The sequence below is a fragment of the Nelumbo nucifera genome, chromosome 1 (assembly GCF_055504915.1).
Source record: "Nelumbo nucifera cultivar China Antique chromosome 1, China Antique-T2T, whole genome shotgun sequence".
Lineage (NCBI taxonomy): Eukaryota > Viridiplantae > Streptophyta > Magnoliopsida > Proteales > Nelumbonaceae > Nelumbo > Nelumbo nucifera.
The window spans coordinates 12,045,566-12,059,158 of NC_142649.1; the positions used below are offsets into that span (position 1 = coordinate 12,045,566).

At 37.1% G+C, this 13,593-nt stretch overlaps 1 protein-coding gene across 3 annotated transcripts in view; it reads right to left on the minus strand.

Moving 5' to 3' along the window:
* LOC104610286 (WAT1-related protein At4g19185) overlaps positions 1-12,245 on the minus strand; it is a 32,339-nt gene extending 20,094 nt beyond the window's left edge. Inside the window, exons 1-5 of one of the 3 annotated variants that reach the window (XM_088896298.1) lie at positions 12,219-12,245; positions 7,669-7,787; positions 1,817-1,879; positions 1,588-1,704; positions 1,198-1,489 (exon numbers count right to left, since the gene is read on the minus strand). In XM_088896298.1, coding sequence (XP_088752424.1) covers positions 1,198-1,489; positions 1,588-1,704; positions 1,817-1,879; positions 7,669-7,676 — 480 coding nt within the window. In that variant the 5' untranslated portion in view covers positions 7,677-7,787; positions 12,219-12,245. Of the gene's footprint in view, positions 1-1,197; positions 1,490-1,587; positions 1,705-1,816; positions 1,880-2,928; positions 2,948-3,163; positions 3,653-7,668; positions 7,788-12,218 lie in introns of those variants that run through there. The other 2 variants (XM_010276832.3, XM_088896297.1) reach the window with 2 other exon arrangements.
* Between the last annotated feature and the right edge of the window lie 1,348 nt (positions 12,246-13,593).

Sequence of the window (13,593 nt, forward strand, 5' to 3'; positions counted from 1 at the left end):
TTACATGGCCTACTAATGTCAACAGGATTTCTTTTTCACTAGATCAGCAAACAAAAAGGTCAAAACCTTGCTCTAATACCAAGTTAGGTAATTGGGTCAAGGAAGAACAGAGGAAGAAGGAAGGAAGAGAAGAAGAAAAAAGAAAGAAGAAAGATAACATGCACACCAAAAAACTAGGGCTATTGACCTTCTATTATAATTTATAAATAGGGAACATTATTTATAGTAAAAAGAGAATGACTGTAAATTATATGGAAATACTCAACAATAATTACGTCCAAATTTCACATAAAGGGTCCATCCCACCATCTACCATATGTTGATGTAGTTGCAGAAGACCCTTCTCATCCTCTCTAAGTTTCAAGTACACTGACCACCAAAATAAAAGTAGAACCCCACAGAACCTAAAATACTTGCATACTCCAAAGCGTTACACAGCCTAAGACAAAGAAAGATTCTCCAAGACTTCATCTTATGTTAGGGAGTGTTACATGGACTATCCTAAATAGATGAAATGTCCATATTCGACCTCCATCAGATTTCAAAGCCTTTTTGGATTCTTAATTAATCTTTATGCATATTGTTTTCTTCTTGCTTGTTTCTTGGTTGACATAAATGAACACCTAGAATATAAACTTCACTTTTCTTGTATGTAAGTAGAAAAGATAGACTTCTCCACTTGTGTCCTCTTTCTTTATGCATACACTGTTAGAATTCACAACAATCCAGATTTTTAATAGTAAATACTCATTCTCAGACATGTTCCCTAATCCACATATTTTCAATTTTCTAAGCCAGACTCCTGAATATATGATAAATTCCAACTCCTGTCTACTTATCCACATAATACTGATCACAGGACATGCATATACGAGCACACATTTAACCCCATTATTTACCATCTCCCAGTGGTTCTCAGAAAATGAGCTGAATAAGAGGTTATAATCTCCATGGTATGTGAATATGTTTCAAATGATAACAAATATATTCAAATACCATGGAGATTAGTAACATGTATAGCTTTGAAGTTAAGACTCAAATAATGATAACAAATATATCCAATCTCTTAGAGCAGCTGCTCTCCCCTTCTATGTCCCTTCTTATCTGCTGAATGATGAATATCGTTTGCATCAATTTGTTTTAAAGAGATTTTACCCAATGGAAGTATAAGCTTAAGAAAAAAGATTAATCAATCACCTGAATAGCTAGATAAGCCGCCATGCACATGCAGTTTCCAATTAAACATAAAACACCAATGTGCCACCGTTCAAGCCCAAAGTCCATCAAACTAGATACCAACCATCCAGAAGGCTCTGGTTGAGATTTTGCAATTATCTCGCTTTGCATTCCAAGATCCAACCCGGACCCGGAGTACCCCAATACAGCTGGGCCACGGAAGAGAACCATTAGTACAGCACCAGAAACACAGACAAGTGTGCCACCAACCTTCACCTTGCCTTCAGTTCTTGATAAATTGACTGTTTCTGTACTGCATGGTTAAGATTGCTATAAATAAGCAAGAAAGGTCAAATGAAGTTAAGAAGCGTCTAGTCAAATCAGAAAAGAGTAGACATTCATCAGACTTACCCCATCATTACAGCCAAAAGGAATGTAAACACGGGTATTGCAGGCTGTATGGCTGCCGCATAAGTTGGGTTTGTGTAGCTAAGACCAATAAGAAATAAAAGCTGATTGCCAAATATCCTATTCATTGGTTAACAAGAAAGCAACCAAATTCTATAGATCAGTCAGAGCATCTTTTCTAATTGATAAAAATTGTCAATAGCATGGTTAAGTAATATAGGGGTATCCTTACCCGGTTAACCCAAGAAAGAAGAATGATATGAGAAGCCGCCTAGTTATTGGTAATCTAATCCTCCTGAAAATAAGAAAAAAGAGAAGCATCATAACACAGTGATTTTGGCTGCCCGTATATTGGAAAGCAAACAATTCCAGAAGTCATAGAATCAATAATATGGAGAGAAAATTAATTCAGAAACGAGGAAATAAAAAAACGTAAGGCAGTCTTAGAAGGACAGTTAATACCCATGCATAAGGATATTAATATTTCTATGCTAAACTACATAGATGAATCTGCACTTCTGCAACCAACAATCGAAAGAACTTCATATAGTCTCAATGTAGTTGAGAACCTAACTACTTCTGTCACATGTCTCATGATTTCATTTTTTTTCTTTTGACACATGTCTCATGATTTCATATGGTAGTACCTAAGGCAAGCAATGTAATTGCCACGAGTATTTCCTTGCATTCACAAATCCGAATGGAAGATTCTATGTACTTGACGCCTAAGAAGCTTCTTGTCCATCAATCTGAATTTTTCATTAACAATATAAGAAAGACTAGACAATATAACTTTCCTAGTATTTATTCTAGTGTAAAAGTATTTAACGGTTGTCTGTTACTATTAACAATTTTTCATTAAACACTACGTGTAAGCAACATATTGTTTCATGCTTCAGTTACTATTTTTTTCTTTTTTTACTTATTCCATCCAGTCCAGTACACCCCTCCTAAGACCCCGAATAGCCAGGACCAACATTGGGAACCGGCCTTTACTTGTTGTAATGGCCAGTATTCCTTCCCCCTTCTGAAAGTGGCCAGCAGCTTTTCCATTAAAAGTGAAGGACGGTGAGCAAGGGGGAGTGTAGTTGTATAAGGGGTTTTTTTTATTGGAAACGGTAACTTCAGTTCATGAATAAGGGTATTGGCTGTAAGTTCCATGTGATTCTACAATAATTCAGTTCATGAATAAATTAATTGAGCATCTGACAAATCCAGTTCATGAATAAATTAATTGGGCATCTAATAAATTCTACAAATAATTATTAAATTTAGGCAAAATCGGCGCATCCATCAGTTCAGATTCAGTTATTGAAACCAAAAAAAAAAAAAAAAAATATGTACCTTTCTATCATTGCAAAAATTATTATTTTGCTGCGGTGACTCTTGACATATTCTAGCTAAGTGCAATTCAACCAAGAGAGAGAAATATCGCAGAGATTGACTAAAGTAGTTGAAAAAAAGGATAATTGGCAGCTTCAAAAGAGAAGTTCATGATTATAAATGATACAGTTATTTAAAGGGAAACTAAAAAGTAAGAGGCAGAGAGAAAGCAAGTGAGAGAGAGAGAGAGACTAACTTTTCACGGAAATAGGCAACTGGAGCGAGGATGGAGAGGGCAAGTACATCACGGAAGACACAGAAAACAACCTGATTCATACCCACGTTCAAAGCAACCTTGGTGATTACATGGTATCCCCCATTGAAGAGCTGTACCATCGCCAATGCTGCATGCGCCCTTCTCACTTCTCCTCCCCCTCCCCCTCCAGCTCCCCCTATTTTCTCCATCTTCTCTATCATACCAGTCTAGTTCCCAAATCAACCAGGGTTTGATGACATCGATCGTCTACTGCTTCAAATCCCCCCAAACCCAGTAACCCTCTTTCCTCCCATCAGCCAGCCTCACAGGACACAGTTTCCTTCATCTCTCTCTCTCTCTCTCTCTCTCTCTCCGTGTCTGAAATCCTGGCCCTACTATCTTGGGTTGTACTCAACTTCTGTAACTTCCAAGTCAAACATTATTCTTCCGAAGCCCTTACTCGTACAAAAGATTTGGGTAGACCGTCTTGGCCTCTTGGGTTACATACATTACCATTACACCATACATAAACGGATAAACCTACACCAAAAGGGTAATTATTGGGGTCACCATCGGGTGACTCAGTGGCCTGACGTGGCTAAATTCATGGCCACGTGGTATGTCATAGCCTGATAGCCGCTTATTGTGGTCACCATGGTGACTCACTGTGGTCTGATGTGGTCACAATCATGGCCACGTGGCATGTCATAGCCTGATAGCCAGTTAGTTCTACTTCAAGCTGAAGCACCTGCTCTGCTCTAAATAGGCCACAAGTAGGATTTGGGCCTAACCGGAGATTGGCCCATCATATAGAACTTGGAATCTCATTAACTCTGGTTGTACAAAATTTATATGGAAAGATATTTTTGTGAAGGGAACATGATTGTCAAATTTGATTGTCAAATAAAATTTTATCCATTGAATTTAGACCGACCGACTCGTATCGGATTCTGATATTGAATATTAGTAATAAATTAAATTAAACTTGATACAAAATAGGGAAAAGTACGAAACACACAATGCAGAATTCTGAATTTCAGCCCCTCTACAACTAGCCCTCTCCCCCCTATAAATCACATTCTGCCCATGAATTTGGCATCAATTCACGGTCAGGATGTATTCCCCCCTAGTAAATTCTGATCTGGGTAAATTCTGATCTGGGCTGATTGGTACTTCTCCCTACAAAATATTATGTCATTAACAAAATAAACTAAAAATGAATTTGTTATTGCCTATAATGAATAAAATAGCTTCAATTTACCTTTTATTATGAGGTCATAGCCTTTTTTCGGTAAACACATAAGTACACGACATTTAAACAACCTTTATTATTAAATGCATATTAATTTTGTACAAGCATTAAATGTAAACGTGTGAGATGTTTATTTAGGCAAGAGTACAAATATATACAAAACAATATAAAAACAAGGTAGTCTTCTATTTGTATTTGTATTCCGTTCAAATTGTGGAAAGAGTATAAATACAAATGTATATACAGTATAAATATATACAAAATATAAAGTTTTGCACTTTATATATTGGCATTTGTATTTCTTTTGAATTGAACCCTTAATTTGGAAGGAGTATAAATATAAATATGTAGAGTGCAAAACCTTTAGGCTGTGTTTGATTGCAGTGCAAATTTATTTGCACTAGTTCAAATGCATGGAGTGCAAATGTAAAAAAAAAAAAAATGTAAATTCTTGTTTAATTTTGCTTTGGATTTTACTTTATCCTGCTTCATGTTTTAATTTACTTCATTTGTACTGCAATCAAATAAAATAAGCTAAAATTTGAAACAAAAAAAAAAAATGTCAGAATTTATACTCAATTCATTTGCACTGCCATAGTTTTGCATCAGTGTAAATTCATTTGCATTGCAATCAAACACAACCTTAGGCTCAGTTTGAAAGGAATACAAATACAAATAAGTAGAATGCAAAACCTTGTATATTGTACTATTTTGCATGTACTTGCACTATACATATTTGTATTTATACTCTTTTCAAATCGAGCCTTAGGTTGTGTTTGAAAATGATGTAAATGCATATTTGTACAGTGTAAATTAACATTCTACCGGTTTCAAAAAATGCAAACCAGTTTACTTTTGCATGTTTGATTTCCTCCCATCTTGTTTGGCAGAAACTATGTAAAACATCAGAGCACTTTTTGCCGGCATTCAGAAACCTATAACGATGTAAACAATAAAACAAGCATTCGACTGTCTTCTCCCATCCCAGTTGCATCAAATAACACAACAGATTTGAAACCTCTTATCTCAGTCCCGAATGACTAAACTATACAATTCCCTTAATCCCAAATCATCCTATGCGGTGTTTAATCAAACCAGAAATTAGCAAAACAGAGCCTATGTCTGGTATTCAAACCGCTCACGACAAGCACACAAAGATACTTAGACATGAAGATTTGGGAAGCAACAATGTTAAACAAAACAGATATAAAAGACAAAAGAAAGAGGTACGATGAACCTATTACCACATCTGCCATTGGCAAAAAATTTCATAGAGAATGGCTCTACAAAACCCCATCGGCGTCTCTAATTATACATCAGCCTGATGTGGGATGTTGCAATAGGGGATTTGAGAAAATGGTAATACCTCACCGGAAATTATCATTGTTGTAGCTCAAGTGGAAAACAGGGGATGAAGAAACTAACCAATAGTGTCGTATGAGGGAGAAAATGAAGAGGAAATCTGAGGAGAATCACTATCATATGAAGGAAGACAATGGGGATGCAATAAATGTGAGTAGATTGGCTTTACCTAACGCCGCCGTCAGTGTTAGGTTGAGATGTGAGGGACGATGAACGGTGGATTGAGCAATCGATGGAGAGAAAGAATGAGAAGAGAGAAATCACCAAACCACCACCACTGCTAAGAGTTGTAAAAAGGAGGACACAAACGATGGTTGTAAGAGAGATATGAAAGTGAGATGATGAGAGAGGAGAGATTACGAGAGGGAAGGAGGTTGGGGGTAGGAGAGAATAGTTCGAAGGGAGGTGATATAGGGTGATTTGGCCCGACCTAATAATAGAGGGACACGTGGGCACGACCTAACTGATAGGACGAAAGTTCATCCCGACGTACCCAAGTCTGCGATGGACCAAGCTCAGATAACCGAACCACCTCGGAGCAGGTTCACCTCGGAAGCAAATTCACTTCGGGACAAGTCCACTTCGGGGTACGATTGCATCAAGATCACCTCGGTTACCAGGCACCTCGGCATTCGTAACATGTCGGACCCGGGGGGCATTAGTTCGGGTAATATTGACTGGCCTCCACATGCTGACCTCGAAGATCTCATCACCGGATTCCACGTTTCACGGGATCACGCCTCGTAACAGCTGGCCTTATCTCCTTCGACCGATTCAGACGGCAGCGATATGCCTTATCGGTTGGTGATGTAATCTCCTATTAATACGGTAACGGGCCTCATCACGGCAAGAATCCTGGAACCGCTCCGAAAAACCCACGATGACTCAAGTATATAAAGACCCCAACACCTTGGGGGCAAAGGTACACGCAATCCCTACTTACTAGCTCTCTTGCTTTCTAAATTACCTTCAACTCACACATTACTGGCTTAAACATCGGAGCGACCTTACCGGGTAAGCACCCCCAGGTTCTCTGATTCTCTCTATGCAAGTCAGCCAACTCTGTCATCTACTGGAAGCCAAATCATCTCCAGCTAGGAGCGGCCAGATTGTGTCGCATCAGGAGGGAGTTCGTTGCCTCTTTTGCCATTGTTGTAGGTTGAAGATGAAGGTAAACTCTTCACCTATTTCTATCGATGGAAATGAGCGTGAATATTTACTTCGTTAAAATCAAAATAGTTTTTCACCCGAAGGTCGAAGTAAACTCTGACAAGATTTCAAATTTTTTCACATCATTTCCAAAAACATGCAAATCTGGACCGAAGTCTAATAATACACCGAACCGACAATTACATGCGTTTGGAAACGCAGCCTTAACATTCAGCCATTTAGGGAAGGTATTACCTTAACACACTTAATTAGTTAACTGATTTTTTTAAGTTTAAAAAATTCAGCCATTTAGGGAAGGTATTACCTTATAAATGTGTCTACATGTCCTAACTCCAAGAACCGATACATATCACATAGATGAAGATGTATATATGTAGGCTGTCCTCAATAAGATCAATAGACCTCACATGCACCCTGCTCCGTCCCCAATGTAGTGCATAGATCCATATAAAGGGTGGGTCTGGTTATAATTCTAAGTTCAATAAGCAAATAGCATTGCCAGCACTATCCAATTAAAAATTGTCTAACGTGCTGTATGAATTGATGGTGAACGATTAACCATAACCAGGTATACAACTTACCAACATGCTACGCCTGAATTTGAGTATTTTTAATGCATTAAAGGCCCACGATGAATGGTGGATTTATTTATTTTTGCTCTCATGTCAATAAGCACATATAGAGTAGATTCATGCAATTATGTCAAAAATATTAAGCATACCTTCCCATATATCAAGGGTTGGTTGGGAAAAGAACAAGTTCAGCCCTTTCTTCCCTTTTCTACATTGACGGGATGCCAAAGTTGGTTGTACAGTTGAGGCAACAGTAGTCTCTTGAGGCCTGCAGTTAATGTAAAACTTGAGTCCAATACAAATGTCCAAGCATCAGAAATTATAAAAAAAAATAATAATAATAATAATAACCTGAAATCAAGAATCATTCCTAGAAACAGTTCTTTTAGTTTAGAAACCTCAAAATATCCCAGAATACCAAATCAAAAGTAAATTGCACATAAAGAATGGGAAAAACTATAGAATGCCAACAAATCTATATTATCCAAGTATCAACCAAAATCTTTTGTAACTCATAATCAGCCCATCCAATATCAAACAGATGTGAAAACCAATCGGCATAGAAACTCCATTTACCAAGCTAAGGATGACATGGTTAGAGAATATCAGATTAATGACACTTCTAACAAGACATCTATGGCAGATAAAAATATCAATTAACAATTATACCAAATCAGAACATCTTAAGTATGGAGAACTCCTCTAATGTTTGTGAGTGACCTTATATCAAATCAGCTTCCCACCAAGGATCCAAATTCTAACATCCCAACTGATTTTTTATGTCTTTGCAATGTATTGTATATATATATCCCAAAAGCTTATCCTTTTATAGATTGTAGAGCCGGGCAAGGCCACTCTCTGTTAACAATAATTAATTAAATACTTAGGCATAAGTTCAGCCAAATCCAAGCATTCATATCTATATCACCTACTGAATTTTTTACCTAAGCAGTAGGCCTCCAAAATGCCTAAGCAAGGCATTAACTACACTCAAAAATTTTTGGCCAAGTAATTGGATTGAACCCAGATAGGGTTAATATCCAAACTGAATTCAATCCATGTATGTCCAGATATCCATTTTATTTCAAAGCTCATATACCTATACAGAACCAACATAAGCCAACAAAATTAAACACAAAATTAATAAGGTTTTTCATTTGCAGCCCTATGGCCAAGATAAACAAAAGCTAAGGCAAGGTTTTTTATTCCGTAAAATTTTGAAAAATTTTGGCAATGCTTAAGATAATGAATGAGCTGAAGTAAGCCATATCTAAACTCCAAGTTTCTCTAGGTATTTGCTCTAAGTAGAATCCAGAATTACTAAGTTAAAAGATGAATGCTGATAAAATTACCCTGGTGAAGCAAAACCCGCCCAACCCACATCTAACCCAGCCAACTCGCCCATTTACTTAGCGGGTTGGAAATGGGTTGATCACCCATTCGATCAATTTAAATGGGCTGGGTTGGGTTGGGTTATGAATAACCATTGGGTTAACCACTACATATATAAGTATTAATTCATTAGCCATTTTTTAAAATTTCTTCATTTGAATGAAATCATTTATAATTAATGCATTAATTTTCTATTAATTATTGACTAAAATTAGTTTTGTCTCAAATTAACACACTTCACCCACATAAACCCAAATCAACTTGACCCGAGTTCGGACCAGCTCAACTTGGTCTAAATATGAATAGACTCGATTACCTCAGTTCGGTTCGTTTGGGCCAGTCAACCCAGTCCGAACCCAAGTCAATCTAGGGCAGACTGAATTGGGTCGACCCGAGTTTGAAATGGGTCCGAGCATCCACCCTACTTGCTTTGCATGGTTTGGATCTTCTGGTCGGGCCTGTATCCACATAACCCGACCCGAATCCAGACCGGTCATATTTACTTCTCTTGACCCACTTCGGGCTAGTCGGTTCGGTCCCAAACCTATGCACGAACCTAATATGAGCTGTTCCAAGTCAATCCACCATTGACTGAACCTGTCTGGTCTGGTCCAACCAGACTGATCCAGATCTAAACGGTTCAACCACCCTTGATGTGATTAGCTCGAAGACAATCCAAATAGATAGTTTAAGTTGGTCTGATTGGTTTGAACCTAAGTGGTACACTCAAACCTAAAACTTGAACATAGTCAAATGGTTTCGCTGCTTGTGTAAAAATCACATGCATGTAATGTGATTTGAATCTTCACCCTAGTTTGAATAGTCCGGTTGGGCCCGTATCCACACAACCCAACCCGAATCTGGACTAGCCAGATTTACTTCTCTTGACCCACTTCGGGCTACTTGATTCGGTCCCAAACCTGTGCACGAACCTGATATGGGCTAGTCCAAGTCAATCTGCCATTGACTAAACCGATATGGTCTGGTCCGACTGGATTAATCCAAATCTAAACAATTCAACCACCCTTGATGTGATTAGCTTGAAGACAATCCAATTAGATAGTTCAAGTTGGTCTGATCGGTTTGAACCTAAGTGGTTCGGTCAAACTTGAAACCTGAACATAATCAAATGGCTTTGCCGCTTGTGTAAAAATAGCATGCATGTAATGTGATTTGAACCTTCACCACTTGTGTAAATAGCAACTACTATTACCACCAATCTATGGATAACTTATTTGTCAAGAGAGAATAAATTGTTTGTTTTAAGTACATAAACATAAGATTAATAGGTTTGGATGGGTTGGGTTGAGTTAAAGTGGGTTTGGGTTGAACCCAACCCATTTAATTTTATATAACTAGGTCATTAATGGATTGCCGGGTTAGATGGGTTGGGTTGAAGTTCAACCCAAACCAAACCCAACCCAAACCGCCCAATTGCCACCGCTACTGATAATTGAGAGATAGGTTGATGAGGATGCCTTCTATCATCCAAAACATTCAAAATACCTAAACCTTCTTGTATTTCATATCTTGCTCTTGAGTCATTCTTGCATGTTTTGGTTTGCATTTATGTGTTGGATCCTAAGTGGGCTCATTTAACATCATAGATCAATTATAGTTCAAGCTATAGTTGTATGGGAAAACAATGCTCCAGATGTTTAACATCCTTACCTATTTTTCTTGTGGATGTACCATTTGTAGTAATTTCGTGTTTCTTTACATTAAGTTAGTTTTAGTTGGATTAGGAATGCATTATTAGAGTTACTTTAAGAGTTAAGAGTCCTTATTTAAGTGTCCCTATGGGTTGGGTTATCCATTGGTTTGTTTTGTTTTAAAGCACTGAAAGTTGTCTTGGGTCAACTTTTGAGTTCAAATCGGAGCCTAAAGGGACACCCAAGTTCTTATGATGAGTTCATAAATAGAGTATACAAAGTCTGATTTAGTGAATTAGGGTTGTTTCCAAGATTTTTTTTTTCTTTTTTTCTCTCTCAACTATTTATTCTTTAAGTGGTCTGTCTCTATGTTGTTTGTCATTACAGCAAGAGCTCTTATCTTTATTTCTAATTTCTTGTTCATTCTTTTGTGGATAGCAAGCTGTCCACACTCCACATGCTTCTCCATCCCTATTCTTCATCATGAATCACCCAAAGCCCCTCCTTCACCCCACAAAGCCCACCACTAAATTTGTAGAAACCCCACCTCATACTACATCACCTGTTTGTACATCGAGAGAGCCGGATGAAAGAACAAAATTGTACACAAGACAAATACTTCACATGGAAGAATGCATTCATCATGTAAAAAAGTACAAACGTGTGGACAATGGCATACAAATATACACCTCTATGAGATTTCTTGTTATTATTTATAGTAATTTTAGTAACTGTTATTATTTAATTTTATTGTATATAAGGCATCCTCATTTATTATTTAATTTATATACACCTCTATGGAGAATGGCATATATATAAGGCATCCTCGTTTTTGACATCGAATAATAAATTTTGAACTTTCTACTTCTAATGCTGAAATTATCTAATTTTCTTGATGATATTGATTCCTTCAAGAAGCTCTTGGTGCTGACTCTATATAGTTCCTATAGCTATTAGCTGCTGGATAAGTTCAGGTGCTAATTCCTAGGTTATTTTTATCTTCTTTCTATTCTTTTTCAAGCCCATCCCACATCAACTATGATGAATAGAAAAGTAGTATAACTTGGTTAATTTAAGTGTAGCTAAAAGAACTTCTTTTCCGATAGTTCCTATAGCTATTAACTACTGGATAAGTTCAGGTACTAATTCTTAAGTTATTTTTAACTTCTTTCTCCTTTTATTTTTTCAGGTCCATCCCACATCAACAATGATGAATGGAAAAGCAGTATAACTTGGTTAATTTTAAGTGTAGCTGAAAGAACTTCTTTTCCTATTTTATTTTTCTTTCTGCAAATTTAATCAACTAAAAAGTACAACACAATAAACAAAATATAAGAAAATCATAAATGAATAAAGAAGAGTGTAAGCTTATATATTTTAGTATTTAATCATCCAAATACTTCTAAACCAAACAATTAATATGAAGATCAAGGGACTGGCCGACATTTTGCATGACTTGTAACTTTAGGTATTATTTTAGTCAAAGTTCTATAAAGTATCTTGATGTTCTAGAAAAGAGTATGAAATCTCAAAATTTTCAGATTTTCACAAGAGAAAAAGAAAAAGAAACATAAGAAATCTAAGTTATAGTGGAGAAAAATCAAAACAAAAGTAAGAATTTTTGAAATTTCTCACTTGCTACTAAAAATCCTTACCTATCATTATGCTGCACCAAACTACATTGTTGGGAGGTCTGAGCTAAAAAACCTGAAATGCTAAAAAAACTACCATAAGTTGAACCATTGAAATTGATATTGATTTTAACCCTCTTTGAATATGCTTCAGTGTTGATGAAGTAAAAAACCTATACCTGATCAATAAAGATCTATTGTTAAACCAAAATAGTAAAACAAATTACCAAAACAATAATCACAAAAAATTGGAACAAAAAACACAAAATAGGAAATATATTTATAAAACCTAAACCTAAAAAGATATATGAGAAAAACAAAGGTTAAAAATTACCACTGAGATGGGAAAAATCTTGACACTGCTGAGAAATATTCCGGCATGCATTCCGATTCAGTCAAATCAAAGAAACTAAACACTTGGAGTTCCATACGTGACAAGTGTCAATGCTGAAACACCCCCAGCTACTTTTCTCTTATTCGCCTTTTAGCACCAAAACCATTCATCAAATGGAGAAGCATGTTTTCCAACGCCAATAATAGGGTGCTTGTCCAATAAAGGCAATGGCATTTGCAGCCTTACAGAGGGTTGAAAAACCATTCGTAAAATGGAGAAGAGACTTCCTATTTCCCAATGCCAATAACAAGGTGTTTGCCCAACTATTACGAATGGGACAAATTAGGGTGTTCACCCAAACATTTGTAGCCTAGGGGTAATATTGGAATATCGACCTCTATTTATCCCATTCTCCCAAACATTTGTAGCCTAGGGGTAATAAGGGTAATATTGGGATATTGACTACTCTACTTGTCCCATTCTCTTTAGGCATTTTAAAAGGGTAGGATTGAAAATATAAAATCAGGGTATTAGATGATTCATCCATTTTCTTCTTTTTTGTAAATGGGTTTTTTATACAGAGGCATTCAGTAATGTCTAGGGTCAATAGAGAGAAGACGAATACCTAAACCCTTACCTATTGATGAGGGCAGATTTGGCCCTCCAATGATATTGTGACACATGGCACCTCAGAACAACTAGGTGACACCCGAAACCACTTTGGCAACAACTTGCCTTAGCCAAGTTGATGGTGTCCCACCTAGCGACCTGGCACATGCGCCGACCTGGCGACTTGCAAGACGTGCTTGCCGACAAATTCGACATGCATATCCAAACACTCCTACGATCCTTGGAGTTGGCCCACATGCCGAACGATTTGGAGGGTGGTCAACGTGCATGGTGGTTACTTCCAAGAATCTCGAACCACTTAGACAACCTCGCAGAAATCTCGGATATGGTGCGTGAAGCCCACGCCAAACAATGCCTATATAAAGGCACAAACCTCAATGGCAAGGAGGCGAGTAAAAAAAGTAGGCAAATAAGCAAATTCTAGATCTCATACTG